The sequence below is a fragment of the Alexandromys fortis genome, unplaced genomic scaffold (assembly GCF_014885135.2).
Source record: "Alexandromys fortis isolate MF-2015 unplaced genomic scaffold, M_Fortis_MF-2015_v1.1 scaffold_27, whole genome shotgun sequence".
Classification (NCBI taxonomy): domain Eukaryota; kingdom Metazoa; phylum Chordata; class Mammalia; order Rodentia; family Cricetidae; genus Alexandromys; species Alexandromys fortis.
This window is the reverse complement of record NW_026067952.1, coordinates 217,667-233,541: the sequence shown is the minus strand read 5'-3', so window position 1 is coordinate 233,541 and position 15,875 is coordinate 217,667. Positions and strand designations below refer to the sequence as shown.

At 50.4% G+C, this 15,875-nt stretch overlaps 1 protein-coding gene across 1 annotated transcript; it reads right to left on the bottom strand.

Annotated features, from left to right (window-relative positions):
• Nucleotides 1–6,568: 6,568 nt before the first annotated feature.
• Sox18 (SRY-box transcription factor 18) lies at nt 6,569–8,360 on the bottom strand. Its single transcript, XM_050151261.1, has 2 exons — nt 7,907–8,360; nt 6,569–7,720 (listed from the first exon to the last, which is right to left on the bottom strand). Exons 1-2 carry the CDS (start codon nt 8,244–8,246, stop codon nt 6,927–6,929), a joined length of 1,134 nt encoding a protein of 377 aa, XP_050007218.1. The 5' UTR covers nt 8,247–8,360; the 3' UTR covers nt 6,569–6,926.
• Nucleotides 8,361–15,875: the final 7,515 nt, after the last annotated feature.

Below are 15,875 nucleotides of genomic sequence, written 5' to 3'. Positions count from 1 at the left end.
CACCACCACTGTGAAATCCTGTGGTGCATGTAAAGGAAGGTTCATCTAAACAAAATAAAAACAAAAATAAAAATAAACAACTGGGCTCCTACAGAGCTTGGATAGCACTATAGTCAGGGCTGTGGAGGAGAAGGAGATATCTCCCTGGCCTGCAGACTACCTGGCCTTGTGGGCTTGTGGGTACTCAGCCCTTGCAAGACCTGCAGGTGTGCAAGAAGGCTGCTTCAGCTGTAGCTAACTGGAAACAAACAAGGCCCTCTACTCCAGGAAGCACACATTACTGGGGCAGGGGTTGGGGGGGGGGGGAATGAGGCAGGTGTTGAGGCCCATTGTCCCTGCCAGTGGCCTTCAGGATCCTGGGGGTGGGGAGAAAGGGACAGTCCCCATCCTGCCCTCTCCTCGGGAAAATTTAGCTTTGTAAACACCCACATACACCACACACCCTACTCCACTAGAATCTGGAATAACCAGCAAAGAGGTAACACCTGCTATGGGAAGTGAGTCCTTGTTTGGGTGGAAATGGGAAGGGTCAGGCTCTTGGCAGCAGTGCCGTGCCTGCTGTGGGGGAAGTGGGACATCCTGGGGTACCAGCTCCTGGGTCTCTTGCTGTGTAGATGGGATTTCTGCTGCTTGTCTGTTTGATGCACCCTGTGCTCAGTGGTGCACTGGGTAGCATTCCAGTCCAGTTGTGACAGTTTGTGGCTCAGAGAGAGAGGCAGCCAGGGCTCCCAGGTGAGCAGGCTCTGTCCTTGGACTGCCCCTGGCGCCCCCTACCCGGCACAAGGCCAGGGGTCAGGGCTGCAGAGCAAGATAAGCCCAGTTTCCTGCACTTACTCCCAGAGCTGTGACTCCCAACACTTCCTGTTTTCTGGAGGGCAGACAGGGGTGTGGGAGATTGGGCAAGGTGGTGGGGGCTGGGGTCATGAGACAGAGGGTGGGGCTGTGGGGGAGGGGCCATAGGAGATGGGATGAAGTCATAGAGGGGAGGGCTTGAATACTGGGTGAAGTAGCGGAGTCAGAGCAGATTCTTGGGAGATTGGGTAAAGTTGTAGTGGGCAGGGTTATAGGGAGGCATGTCCCTAGAGGCAACGGTGGGAGGTTGAGTTGTGGGTGGACACAAAGCGGAGCTGTGGGCAGCCAAACCCAAAAGAAGTAGTGAAGTCATGAGCTGGGGTTCTGGGAAACCTGTGAAGTCTTAGGGAAAGGATCCCTGGGAATGGGAGCCAAGGAGCCAGAAGAGAACTATGGACCTGGTATGCACTTAGGCCTTTCTCAATCCTCAGAGACAATAACCCTCTACGAACACTCTTCCTTCCTTGGTGAATTCCCTTCCTAACCTGGAGCACAAGTTTTGTAGGCTTGGTAGTGGTTGACCAAGCCCTGCATAATCTTAGTTTGGAACCAGGCATGGTGGTACATGCACTGAAATACTTGGGAGACAGAAGTGGCAGATCTCTGTAAGTTCGAAGCGAGCTTGGTCTACACAGGATGTTCCAAAACAGCCAGGGTGACAGAGAGACCCTATCTCTAACTAACTAACTAACTAACTAAATAACTAACTAACTAACTAAATAAATAAATAATAAACAAACACATGAACATTTCTAAAAAGAAAAACAAAAAAATATGGGTGTGGTTCTTAACCTATGGTTCAAATATTGTTATTAGAAATATAAATTCAAGAAATCTTAATGACAAACTAATAGAAGTTTGTGACATGGTCTCTCTTAAAATATATTGTTTTTACTTTTCTTATAATAACTGAAACCTCAAAAAGTGGATCCAAGGGCTGGAGAGCTGATTCATTGGTTAAGAGCACTTACTGCTTTTCCAGAGGACCCAAGTTTGATTCCAAACACTCACATAGGTGGCTCATAACTGCCTGTTACTCCAGCTCCAGGGACCTAACATGTCTGGCCTCTGTGAACACCCACACAGATGTAGTAAATTCTCTCTCTCTCTCTCTCTCTCTCTCTCTCTCTCTCTCTCTCTCTCACACACACACACACACACACACCACAGGATGGGCATGGTGATGCATACCTTTAATCCCAGCACTCAGGAAGCAGATCACTAAATTTGAGGCTGCCACTCTACATAGCCAGTTCCAGGCTAGCCAGGGTTCAAAGCAAACAAACAAAAACCCTCGACCCCAAAGACTATTAATACCTGTTACCAGTATCTATAACTATTAGGTAATTAAGATGTATTTAAGATAAAGCTTCTAATTTTCAATTTGAAATATAATTATCTTATTGAAAAGAAAGTGTTTTCTAAATTTGTAATTATAACAATAGTTATAATGAGACATTAAAGAACCACCAAGTAAAGAAAACGAGATATAAAGTTATAGGTATGAAATATACTTTTGGAGCCGGGCGATGGTGGCGCACGCCTTTAATCCCAGCACTTGGGAGGCAGAGGCAGGCGGATCTCTGTGAGTTCGAGACCAGCCTGGTCTACAGAGCTAGTTCCAGGACAGGCTCCAAAGTCACAGAAAAACCCTGTCTCGAAAACCAAAAAAAAAAAAAAAGAAAGAAATATACTTTTGGTAAAAGATGACTAAAGAGAAAAAACATTGCTTTCAGATGTGAAAGGATTTCATATGGTGAGGTAAAGATGGTTTCAAATTGAAGATAGACAAGAACAAAGTTGACTATGAGAATCAAACTTAAAGGACGTGGACATAGCTACAACTAAGTTAAAGTTATTAAAAATATTCAAGGCAAAAATTCAATACCCTGAGATAAAATTAATGCTGGATTCTCTGTTTACAACAATAGAAGTTTTTAAAACTATTAATCTATTCTTAGTAAATTTTACCAAAATAGACAACAACAAAAACCGGCTTGGGGTCTAGAGAGATGGCTCAGTGGTTAAGAATGCATAATGATCTTGTAGAAGATCAGAGTTCAATCCCCAGAGCCCACACTGTAAGTCAAACTCCAGGAGGATCTGATGCCCCTGGGTTAGGTACCTACAGTCATGTGTGCACACCTGCCCCCAGCATGTATACAAAATTAAAAATCAATAAAAATGACTTGCTTAGAAAAACAAAGATGTTGTTTTATACTTTTATTAAACATGACATTAAAAACTTGTGATTAGATTTTATTTTTATATGTTTTAAATTTTTTCCCCATTGGTTCTGGCCTTCACTTGCTGAATATCCCCTGAATTAACAATAGGGAAAATTCCATTTAAAATAATTATTCCTGTGCTGGAGAGATGGCTCAATGATTAAGAGAGAATATTGCTCTTGTGGAGGATCTAAGTTCAACCTCATGAATACCTGCCCACACATACGTATGCACATTGTGCATACACTCACACACAACACACACAAATCTTTAAAGGAAGAATTAGTTCCAACACCCACATAGCAGCTTACAACCATCTATAACTAGTTCCAGGAGATCCAACACCCTCTGGCTTCCAAGGGTACCAAGCATACATATGGTGCACAGACATACATGTAAGCAAAATACCTATTCACATTAAAATAAATTTACAGAGTGAGTCCTTAGATTAAGGGGACTATTGTGTATAGCGTATCTGATGGCCTTAAGTTTTAGCCCCAGTACCCACATGGTGGAAGGAGAGAACTGATTTGTGCGGGTTGTCCTCTGAGTTCCACACATACCCCATGGCATGTGCATGCCCACACACTTATACACTCGCACACAAATAAAATGTAATTCTGAAAAAGAATAGGGGTGAAGAGCTCTTGGTTTTGTTTTGCTTGTTTTATTTTTTGTTTTTGTTTGGGATAGGATTTCTCTGTGTAACAGCCCTGGCTGTCCTAAAGTGCTCGGTGTAGAACAGGCTGTCCTTGAACTCACAGAGATCTGCCCACCTATACTAAAGGCTTGCATCATCAGCCACCACCTCCAGGCAAGAGCTCTTGTTTTTGCAGAGGACTCAGGGACAATTCCCAGTGCCCACCTGGTGTGGTGGTACTGTCTTTAAGTACAGATTCCTTGGGTCAAGTGCCCTCTTCTGGCCTTCATGGGCACTGCATGCAGGTGGCACACATACTTGTAGACAAAACACTCAAAAAGATTTGTTTAATTTTATTTTATATGTATGAGTAATTGCTTGTTTGTTTTAGATGGGGTTTCTCTGTGTAGCCTTGGGTGTACTAGAAATCGCTGTATAGACCAGGCTGGCCTCGAACTCACAGAGATCCACCTGCCTCTATTCCTGAGTATGGGGATTAAAGGCATGTGCCACCAACCACCCAGCAAAACAAATCTTTTAAAGCAATTAGTAATTTAAAAATAGGCAAATTCAACTGGGCAGTGGTGGTGCATGCCTTTAATCCCAGCACTCAGGAGGCAGAGGCAGGTGGATCTCTGTGGGTTTAAGGCCAGCTGATCTACAAAAGTGAGTTCTAAGATCACTAAGACCAGCCAAGACTGTTATACAGAGAAACTTTGTCTTGAAAAACATAATAATAATAAATAGTAGTAATAGGCAAATTCAGAAGATAGAAAAGATTTTTATTGTTTCTTGGGGAAAGTAATGGGTTTCTCTGGAGATGATGAAAAAGCCTCTGAAGTTACGTAGTAATGTTTCCCAACTCTGAGAATATCACACTGAAGGTCTTGTGTAGGATAGAACAAAGGGCTTTCTAGTTGCCATTCTTCCAAGTGCAAGAGCAGGAGGCAAGTGGGGCCCTATTTGGAACAAGTTCAAGTTGGAGCAAATCCTGGGCAGAGCAGAAACTAATAGACATTAAGTGATTAGGTTTTCTAGAGTGTAGTTTTGTTGGGAGCAGGGGAGGTCTGAACCCTAAGTAGGCATGCCCACCTGTCTGCCTGCCCCATCTTGGCCTTGTTGGGGCAGGAGTCTTTGTGTGATATGTGACTGACTGTTGGTTTCCTCAAGAATATTCGAAGTGAAGATTGTATATGCTGGGGAAACCTTTACCTGTTCTCAGACCCATTTCTCTGCTGGGGATTACTTCACATGTTGCCCAGGCTACTCCAGGAACAGACTGGGCTGAAAAGGGCAGGTGATGGAAGCTCAGACCTTTTGGGCAAGAGGCCGATAGGATGAGGAGTTAGGAGTATGGCTTAGTCTGTGGGTCTACCTGGGAGGGTGGGGATTCAACCTTGGGGGGTGAGAAAGGTTTTCTCAGGTAGGATGACAGGAACCTCACCCCCATACACAGCCCAGCACTGATCCACGGCTGTCATTGGTGATATCATCCTTTACCCATTTCCTTTTCTGAGCTTGCTAAGGGGTATTTTCTGTCCTTTGGAATTTGTAAGTTTGAACTTGGACCCTTGGTAGCCTCGTTCCATGACAGATGGGAAAAAGGCTTTTAGGGAGCACCCTGCGCTATCTTCTCTCCACAGAGACAGTGGGACCACGCCAGCACCCTTTGGACCTCCACCCTCCTAACCAAGGAAAGAGGATCCTCCGCAGGAATAAAACTGGGGAAATGCCCTGGACCTAGGAACATTGCTTTGGTCTGCCTGCTCTGGGCTGTCCTGTACTTCTTGGTGTGTCCATAGGTTGATGGGAAAATGCCCCACTCCAAGTAGATAAACACTTGGGGACTGCTCTCCTGGATTCAGGCAGCAGGACTGGTCAGGCCCATTGTATTTCTCTGCATGGAACTTGTCTAATTTTGTCCCTTTTATGTGTCTTTGTCCTCTGTCACTGCATGCTATCTATATAAGACCCCAAGTGCAGCTCCCCTCACACCGTTATTTGAGGTATGTAATTCATACTTGTCAATGTAGAGGCGATACTACTTTGCTTCAGAGGTAGAATACACCTTGTATACCCATCCTAAACGTGCTAAGCTGGATCCCTATGCATGGACCCAGACGAACTTCTAGCCCCCAGGCTTGTTGCTGCTAAGTTACAAATGGCCATCCTCGTGGAAAGCCATATGGTTGGTTACAGCTTCATAGTCATGCTAGGCCCTTCACACTTCATGTGGGTGAATCTTGGAACCAGCTGACATTGCAGGGCTCATGGGAATGCGGATAGGACAGGTCTCTCCTCCAAGAGTGGGAGCTCCTGACTAAGAAGACTTACTAGAAATGAAATATTTATGTGTGTGTGCAGGGCCACCTCCAGGGTTATTGTTCCATCCCTTTCTGGATGCATATGCTTGTCCAGTAAAGGACTTTCAAAAGGAGATGGTCTAGAAAGAGGCCCCCCAGGCCTCCCGAAAGGAGGCCAAGCACGGCTAATGTGATGAAACTCAAGCTAGGAGGCTTAAGGACTAAGGTTTGAGCACTAAACCTATGTCTGAGCCAGCTGCTCACTGGGGGATCAGAGCCAGAGTAGCATGGTGCTGCCCCTCTTAGGAAATAAGAATCTTTCTGAGATCTGGTAACGCATCTGTATAACCCTGCAGTTCTGCCCAAGTGAAGAATGCTAGAAGAAAAATGGGATGCCAGCCGGGGGCTGAGGATATCTGAGAGCACAGCTGGAAGGACAGAGGGCAGCTGTGTGGCTCACCTGGAAGCCAAATAATCTCTGTGGTCAATATTTATGGGAAACACTGTTGTTCCTGATGCACGGATGCTAGTGCTCACGGAAACCCTTTGAAAGAAAAAAGTTTAATTAAAAATTAAATATAGTGTATTATATATGAATATATATATATAAAGGCAAAGTAAAAAATACAGTCTCATTCTAGAAAATACATGACAGAAAAGAATTAGATGGTTCAAAAACTTAACCCTGACAGAGGCAGCTAGCACATCCAGGGCCTGGGCTTCCTAGGGAAGGCACACTGCACAGGAACTCCCAGAAGGAGGCATACGAATGACAGAAGTGGCCCTTAGGCCACCAGCTCTATAGACTGCTGCATAGCCTAACATGCATCTGCGAAAGGAAAGGAGCAGGCAGGGCCCTGCCGTTTGGCCACATGCGGAAGCGCTGGAAGGCAGGGGCAGTGCCTAGCCTGAGATACAGGCACTATAATAGACTGCGCTGCTGGCGTCAGACAGCGCAGAGATGAGGCTACTCTCCTCTGGACACGACATGGCGCGTGGACCCAGTTTGGCCAACGCCACGTGGTAGGGAAGAGTAGTGGCATCCGGTCGAGTCCGGCTGCAGTTGAGATACTGGTCGAATTCGGTGAGGTCTACATCAGCCCAAAGGTCGGCGGTAGGCTCCAGTTGCTCTGTTCCCTCAAGAGGTGCGGCCTCAGGTGGTGGTGACAGAGGACTGGGGTACGGGCCTGGCGTGCCAAGGGTGCCATAGTAGAGGCCCGCGAGCGGCGCAGCAGGCGGCACAGTCCTGAGCGCCTCAGCCAAGGGCGCCCCGTAGCAGAAGCTCGGGTCCCGTGCTAGGTCGGGGGCATAGGGTGCCCGGAAAGCCCTCACAGCGCAGTCCTCGGGTGCCAAAGGCGGTGGGAAGAAGGAGGCCTCGCCAGGCTCCAGGCCGTCCAGAGGCGAGCGCTCGGGCGTGGGTAGCCCCAAGCCATCGAACTCTGCGCCCAGCGTGGGCAGCTCGCGGAAGGAACGCGCTGAGCCTGGAGCTGCAGGGAAGGGCTCGGGCGGCGCAGTCGGCTGCACGAGGCCCGGGAGCAAGAGGCCAGGCTCCAGCCTCCGGGCCTTGCGTGCCTGTTTCTTGCGGCGAGGCCGGTACTTGTAGTTGGGATGGTCGCGCAAGTGCTGCACACGCAACCGTTCGGCCTCTTCCACGAAGGGCCGCTTTTCCGCTGTGTTCAGCTCCTTCCACGCTTTGCCTGTGGGCAGCAGGAGCCTGTTAGTGGACCGCCGTCGGGCGCACGACCAGCCGATCCCGCGTGCGCCCTGGGCGCGCGGCGCGAAAATGGCATAGAACCCTGCGCCCGGCCCTGGAGCCCCAGATCCCGACCCCCTCCCAAGAGCCCCCTCCCTTCACCTCCCCTCTCTGCGCTCTCAGCTCTCACCCAGCATCTTGCTCAGCACTGCGTTGTGCAGATCCGGGTTTTGTTGTGCCAGTCGCTTGCGCTCGTCCTTCGCCCACACCATGAAAGCGTTCATGGGCCGCCGGATGCGCAGCTCGTCGGCCGTTTGGCGCTCTCCGCGGCCGAAGCCATAGCGCCCTGACTCCGGGCTGCGCGGTGGGCTCCGCGGAAGGCTGGACGGCGAGGAGGGCTCGGCGGGCGAGACGTTGGTGACAGGGAGGCCGCGCGGCTCAGCAGCGGCCCCGAGTCCGGGGGCCCATGCACAGTCGCGGCGGGAGGGCGGGTCGTCCTGTGCGCCGTAGCCGGGCGGCGATCTCTGCATTCCAGCTGGGCAAGGCCTGGGCGGAACGCAGCGCGGGAGCGCAGAAGACAGTGGCGGGCACTGTGAAGCCAAGTTCGGAGGGCTGACGAACGTCTGATGGAGACGGTGGGGACGTGGTAGCTTGGTGCCAGGAAAGCATCCCAGATATAGAGACATCGGGCCAATCCGCAGCAGAGCGGGCGGGCCGGGGCGGGGCTGCCCCCTCTGCGGTGGCTCCCTTTTTTCTTCCCGGCAGGATCCAGCCGAGGCCTCCCCAGCGTAAAGTCCCCCGCCCCAAATGTCTCTGAAGAAGAGACCCCCGAGTAGGAGAGGGCTGCTGGTGTGGGCTGAGGCTCTAAAGGAGGGGTTCTTCAGGGTTGTCAACTTTCAGAGTGGAGCTGCCACCCCACCCACAGAGACAGACCCCCGGGCAGTAATGAGGGGAGGGGGCAGCGACATTATATTGGATGAAGGAAGATTTATTTTAGCACCAAGTTCTTGGGAGGTCACTTTCATCGTGCACCTCGGAAAATGGGATGGGATTTTGGAGATGCTCTTTCCTCTTCCTGTCTGTTGACCCTCCCAGATGCTGAGCTCAGTCGGGTAGTTCGAATGCCTCTCCCAAGTTCTGCCCTTGAGGCTGGGGAAAAAGTGAGCCTTTTCTTCCCTCTTCCATACCCAAACTCTGGGACAAGGCAAAACCTGGACCTGGCCCACAAGGGAAAGGTAGGCGCAGGGCACAGTCAGTCCCTACTCCTGTGTGTGGGCTGCTGTAGCTGGTTTCCTTGCCTAGGCCAGACAGCTGTCCCAGGAAGAGATAGGGGCCTGGGCAGGTGAGACAGAAAAACTGTGTGTTTTCCAAAAGAACCCTCATTCATTTTCTTTTTCTGTCTATCCAGCCACTCCACCAGGAAGGGTTCTGGGCTCCAGAAACTGATGGCTTTCTTCCGAGAGCTGCCTCTTGTCCATTGCCAAGCATAAACTTTGTAGAGGAAAATCCAAAGTTCTTGACAGCTGTCGGTGACAAGTGCTCTGGACACCCTGCAGCCTTCCCTGTCATGTCACAATACCCCACCTTGCACACTGAAAGAGTGAGCCCGTGTGGTTCTACAGAACCCTGTGCTGTTCCTAGGTAGTCCCTTTCTGAGCACTCTTGCCACGGGGAGATTCCCAGAGCTCCCTCTAGTCCTTCAGACTAAGGGATGGTGAATATCACTACCTGATATTTTGTCAAGTAGATATGGGATAAAGGTTCCATTATAGGTAGGCCCTGCACCTGCTGCAGGGGCATGAATTTTGAGTGGGGTGGATCTATTGGGGGTAACTCAGTACTTTCTCAGAGGGTAGGCAAAGGTGTGGACACCTAGGTGAAAATGCTTGCAGGCCCTTGCCAGTGGTCAGCTCCCTTTCAGCAGATCTGTGTGGATGGGTAGACTGAACAGGTGGCTCAGGAGGGTGGTGAACGAGGACATGAAGAGCTATGTGAAGATTTTCATTTTGAGAATGGGAGGTTGGAGCATGGGTCAGTGGTAGAGTGCTTGCCCAGCAAGCAAAAGGTCCTAGGTTCCATCTTCAGTACCACAAACAAACTAAACTACTCCCATTGGTTTTTGTCAGAAATTACCCTGACTCCATAGCTATGGATACAGGCTAGGGTTCCTCCGCTACTTTGAGATGATGTTCACTGGGGCTCCAGAAAAGGATCCCCAGATTCTTTTGCTGCGCCCTCACATACTGGGCTGGGCTTGCAGTTCTGTGATAGCTCAGAACGAGCCTCCTGTTCTGAACAGAGTATCCAGCATAACCTCATTGTTCCACCTCTCCTGTCGCCAGCCAATGACCCTCCTCATAGCCAAGCTGTGGCTCAGACGTCAGCCTGTCATATCCTGTAAGCTGGGCTGGGCAGAAGCCTGCGGGGTGCTCCCTTTTCTCTGTAGGGTCAGGCTACCCTCCCTGCCCACTGCTTGGCAGTGGTGATGCTGGCCGCTCCCACCCTCTTTCCAGATGGGACAACAATGGGGGAGGTGACTCCAGTCTGCCAGCAGGGTGGCCCTGACCCTGGAGCCCCAGGGATGGAGGGACTCCCCAAGGCTGTAGAGGGCTGCTGTGGGTGTGGCCAGCTATGCTAGGAGAGGGACATTCCATGTGAATGTCTGTGTGTCTGTGTGTGGTCTACATGTGTGTCTGTCAGGTTCCCAGGGTGTGGGATGAGGTAGACCCTAGTCCTAGAGACTGTTCAAGTCCTTGGGAGTCAGGCATGATGGACTCTCCTATAAGCAAATAGGAACTCAGGTGTTGAGGACAGGAAGTCCTACTCATGAAAAAATGTTCTCAGTACCCAGGGAAGGGACCCCCCACAAGACTTCTTTGTTAGATGAGCTGCAGCCTTAGATCTGGCCAAAGAGAGAAGGGAAAATCTGCTGTCGGAACTCCACTTGGCTTACATGGGCACTTACCCATGATAGGAGCTTGTCTATAGAACGTCGGAATGGTAGGGCAAATCTTTTCTGCTAGCGCGGGGCTGGTTTGGGTGTCAAGTGGACCCTAGCCCCCTTCCTTTCCGCCTCCATCTATCCTCCTTCGTCAGACTCCCTGGACCCCAGGCTTCCGTGAGGCCTGAAAAGGATGCTGGATAGTTCCCCTTAGTGCCTATGGTGGAGGATTGGCTTGGCTGTGTTCCGCCTGGGGGTGGTGAGACCTCCCAAGCACTGCCTGGGCACAGACCTCCCAGGCTCCCACCAGACAGCTCTGGCTGCTGTACAGCAGTGAGGCTGGGACCAATTACATAGTCCTGTAGGGCTTGGACCCTCCCACTCCCAAAGGGTGGGGTGGGGTCCCTGTCTGAGGGTAACAGAGGTCCAGGTGGATGTCTCTTTTTTGCAGTTAGCCTTCCAGTCTGGACCCTTCTGACATATGACTCTTGGCCCCAAACCTTGCTGGTCTCCCAGTCTCTGGTACCAGGAGCTAGGGGAATATGAAGATAGGGCCAGGCAACCTTTACTGCTCTCCTGGGATCAGAGACTTTAGCAGAGTCTTGATGACTTAGAACATTAGGCATATGTGACTCTCAGGCAGGGATAGGTCTGGTTTAGATGAACTAGGTCCTAGCTTAAGAGATCCTTCTACTCTGTGTTCCCAGTTTTGGAAGGCATCGTGTTAGGTTTCTGACACCTTTCTTTTGGGAAAGGACTTATTTAGGAGACAGGCTGCCTTGGTTTCATGGGTACATGCAGCATACAACATGAATATGTGTATGAGTGGGGATAGAAGTACTTTAAAATGTTTTCTTGGTAAAGTTCGCAGGTTCAGTTCCCAAGCATACAGAGCCAGAGTCCCACTCAGAACGTAGTGGGAGGGGGAGTGTTGGGGTGAGTGGGTGTTGGACTTGTGGAAGGGTAGCATGTAGGGCACCAGTGTTGGCGTACGCCTTTAATCATAGCACTTGGGAGGCAGAGGCAGGCAGATCTCTATGAGTTTGAGGCAGTCTGGTCTACAGAGAGTTTCAGGACAGCCAAGGCTACACAGAGAAACCTTGTCTCAAAAAGCAAGCAAGCAAAACAAAACAAACAAACAAACACACAAAAAGATTGAAGCTCATTGCGCTATGTAGCGATGACTCGGTTCTCGTTCATTCTGTGCCCTTTGGGCAGCAGGACTGGGTAGGAACAGTACGGATGGGAGAAGCAAATGCAACTTATTACTGCAGGGCCACCATGGATAATGGCAGACCAGAGCGCTATGGACGTGCAACAGAGTGGCTTCTGTGGGTGGGCCAGGGATCAGACATGTTTTGAAGGCTATCCCAGAGTTTCAGAGTTATTATTCTGTGGTGGGTATTATCACAGGCACTGTCCACTTTGAGAGTCGCTGGGTGAGAGTCTGGGTGAGCCATATTAGAGAAGGTTGAGGCTGCTGGGCAACGTTTTGGAGTGTTCTGGTCCAGGATGACTGCAAGGCCAATTTGTGTCCTCCAAAGTAGTCGCCTGCTGTCTACGGCCTCTGCTGCGGCAGCGCTGCTCCGGCTCTGCAGGGGCTCCATGGGAACCTGGCTGGGGAGCTGGGCTACTCATGGGTTTCCGTGGCGACAACAGGGCGGAGCCAGGAAACAGCCGCTCAGGAAGGAAGGCTGGCCTTCAGGCCAGAGAGAACCCACCGGGCTGAGGAGGCGCCAGACATTCTGTCCAGTTTCCCCAACCCCTGCTGGCCGGTGCTCTCGCCCATTCCGTTGGCCTCACCCTCGCCCCGCCCCCACACCTCAGAACTGCGGGGTCTTTACATAAATAGTAACTTTTATTCTCAGCTCTGTGCATGGCCTGGGTTTGTGGATGTTGCTGTCTTTGTTTTCATGAATGCTTCGGTACCCTTTGTGGTCTTTGCCTATAAGGTGGGCTAAAAATGCAGGCATACTCGGGTCTCTTGAGGCTTCTGGAAGGTAGTACCCATTCTGAATGCCCTGCCATGTTGGTCTGCCCCTTCCTTGCTTTGACAGACTGGGAAATAAAGATAAAGAGAGACCAAGGCAGAGAAAGAACACATCTATCTTCTCTTCCTCCCTCCCTTCAGGTCATTTTTCTTCTTTTTTAAAAATGTTGCTAACTGGGCCAGGAACGGTGGTGTATGCCTTAAATTCCAGCACTTGTGAGGCAGAGGTAGGTGGGTCTCTGTGAATTTAAGGCCTGCAATGAGTTTCAGGACAGCCAGGACTAAGTAGAGAGACTCTGTCTCAAAAACAAACAAAAACGTTGCTAGCTATAGTGGCATTGGAACTCACTATGTATCTCAGGCTGGTTTCTGTTTTCTGAGTTTCAGGGTTGTACGGGTAGAAATCACACCCAGCTTTGTATGCTTCCCCCACCCCTTTCCTGACTGGTGACAAATGGCTTTGGTGGGAACCGGCTGACTGTTTAGGGACTTGTGCTCTTCTTTGCTCAGAGACAGAATTCATTAGGGTCGGGGTTATTGAGCCCCCTTCTGACTCCGGTCTGCCTTCTGAGGTAGGAAAATTGGTAGCTCCAATTCTTGCTGTGACATGTTTCCATTCTGGTGTGGAAAGGTTAAAAATCAATAAATCACAAATAAGTCCGTAATGGGAGTGCTAGGTATGAGAGGGGGCTATGTCAGTATCTACACCCTGTTTTTTCATGAGTGGTTTTTGAGCCCACACCTGAAAGAAACGTGAAGAAACCATACAAGAAGCATGCTACCCAGATGGGGAGCTGTTTAAAGTCACTGCGGAGGGTGTAGGGGGGGGGGAGGGATGAAGCATGAGGGTTGAGGATCAAGAGGCCCAGTGCAGCCTGGAAGGATCTTGTTTTTTCCTTTGAATGTGACTTCGGAAGAGCTTTCAGTGACTTGGCATCCCACAAAGCTCAGCTCGGCTTTGCTCCTGCAGGGGCTTGGCTGTGGCTGACTTTGTCCGGGCTGGTCTCTGCAGGATGGCAGGCAGGCCAGGCAGACAGGCTGCCTTACAGTTCCACAGGTTTGCTGCCTCTGAGTCAGACCTCCATGCTTCATCCACTGCCTCTGACCCTGTGGCTGCCTGGGGCTCCTTAGGGTAGAAGGGTGGAGTGGCCGCCAGGCTGGCGGGCTGGCAGGGCAGGGGGGCGGCATTTCTGGGAATTGTGTGGGGGAAGCACATTCACATTGTTAGAGCAAGCCTGCAGCTAGGGCCTCAATGGCCTCTAGGGGATGCCTCCTGCCTCCCTAGCCCTGCCTCTGGCGGGGGAGGAGGGGGACAAAGCTGGACCCTGGCCAGGCTGTGGGCTGGCGGGGGACTTTCCAAACAGACATTTCCATGAGCCCATGGCTCTTCCCATTCTGTAGACTAGGAGACTGAGGCTCGGAGAGCTGGCATGTACGCAGACAAAGGCAACCCTCATGTGCCCAGCCTCCACCTCCTATCCCCAAATGACCAGAGACTCGGATCTGTTTCTAGCCACTGCCCTGTCTGATCACAGAAGCCAGTGTCCAAGGAGGGCCTAAGGTGGGACTGGCGATGGTTATAGCCCTGTGGTGGAGACCTGTGACCCCCCAAATGGGCCAGAGGGCCCCGAGACCTTCATGCAGGGGAGTGATTCCTTTATGGTGGTAGGATTAGGACCTCCTGGGGCTTAGGATGTCTCCCAGTCTGTGATGTCGGGGAAACAAGGGGCTCCGTGTGAGCTTGGCAGTGTGAGTCTTCCCACCCACCACCGCCCTACCGTGGCCAGAGGGGAAGCATTCAGGCCACCACTGGGGTCAGGGCCAGCTCTGGGCAGACTGGGATTGGGGGTAGGGATCACAAATAGAAAAATAAATGGCTTGAGCTTCCGCTGTTTCCTGAACTGAGGAAGGGGGATGGACAGGCTTTGGGCCAAAGGTGCAGTTGGCCTGGTGGGGCAGAGCCTGGGGATGTCCCATGATCCCACCCCATTAGGGCATTGTTTGCCCTTTTCAGACCTTCGAGCTGGAATATCTCCTCCCCAGGAACCCTAGAGTAGGGCAATGTTGCTCACTGAGGGCTCCTGAGGTTGGAGAGCCACTGCAGGAAGGAACAGGTTTTTAAGGAAAACTGGGTGTACCCCAGGAAGGTTGGGTGCAAAAGCCAAATGATGAACCGCGAAGAAGTCTCATCTAGGTGTTCTGGGAACTTGGAAAAGCCCTCGGTGGTAGATAGGATGGGGTGGGGGGTAAGCAAGGCTATCTCCCAGAAGCAGGCAGGTGTGTCCCTCTCCATCACCCTCAGAGGGCTAGGGTAGAGGACAACACCATGTTGGAATGAACACCTGTTGGTGTTTAGATGGTCTTTGGTGGGGAGGTTTCACTGAAGATTAAAACTCCCAAAGTCAGCAAGGTGTGTGTGTGTGTGTGTGTGTATATACTGATGTTGTGGGAGGTTCTCTGAGCAAGGGCCAGAAGGTTGGATTGAAGCTCCTGTAGGGTCTGGTGTTAGCGTTTTTTTTTTTTTTTTTTTTTTTTTTTTTTTTTTTTTTTTTTTTTTTTTTTTTTTTTTTTTTTTACATGGTCTCTCATGTAGCCCTGGCTGCCCTCAAACTGGATATGTATCTGAGGATGACTTTGAACTTCTGATCTTCCTGCCTCTGCCTGTCAAGTTCTGGGAGTACAGGCTGGGTTACAGTACAGTACCTGTGATGCCTGGTTTGATGCAGTACTGCGGATTGAACCCAGGGTTTCCTCTGTGCTAAGCAAACACTACCAACTGAGCTAATCCCCAGATCAGGGAATGAAGTTTTCTAAGGCTGAGCTGTGGAGATATCTAGCTGGTCAGTGCAAGCCCCACAAGTGAGGACCCCTAAGGAATGAATACATCTTTGATCTGGCTTTTTATTTTATTTTATTTATTTTTATTTTGTTATCATAGCTCCCCTGCTGGTGATCCTCTGGACTTTCCTCTAAAAGAAGCCACTGTCTGAGCAGGTTTGTGGGTTGCTTCTGCCACCTACAGGCTGCTGTTTTTCACACTGGGATGACTACTTGGAGGTGGACAATCCCTTCAGCCAAACAGCATGGTTGAAGGCCACGTGATTCCTTTATTCCCTGTGCTATGGTAGGGTCCTGCAAGCGTCAACTCGATGATCAAACACAGGGTTCCCTTTCTCAGAACTTATTTGGTTGGGTTTGGCTTAGAGCAAGGGCCCAGTGCCAGTAAAG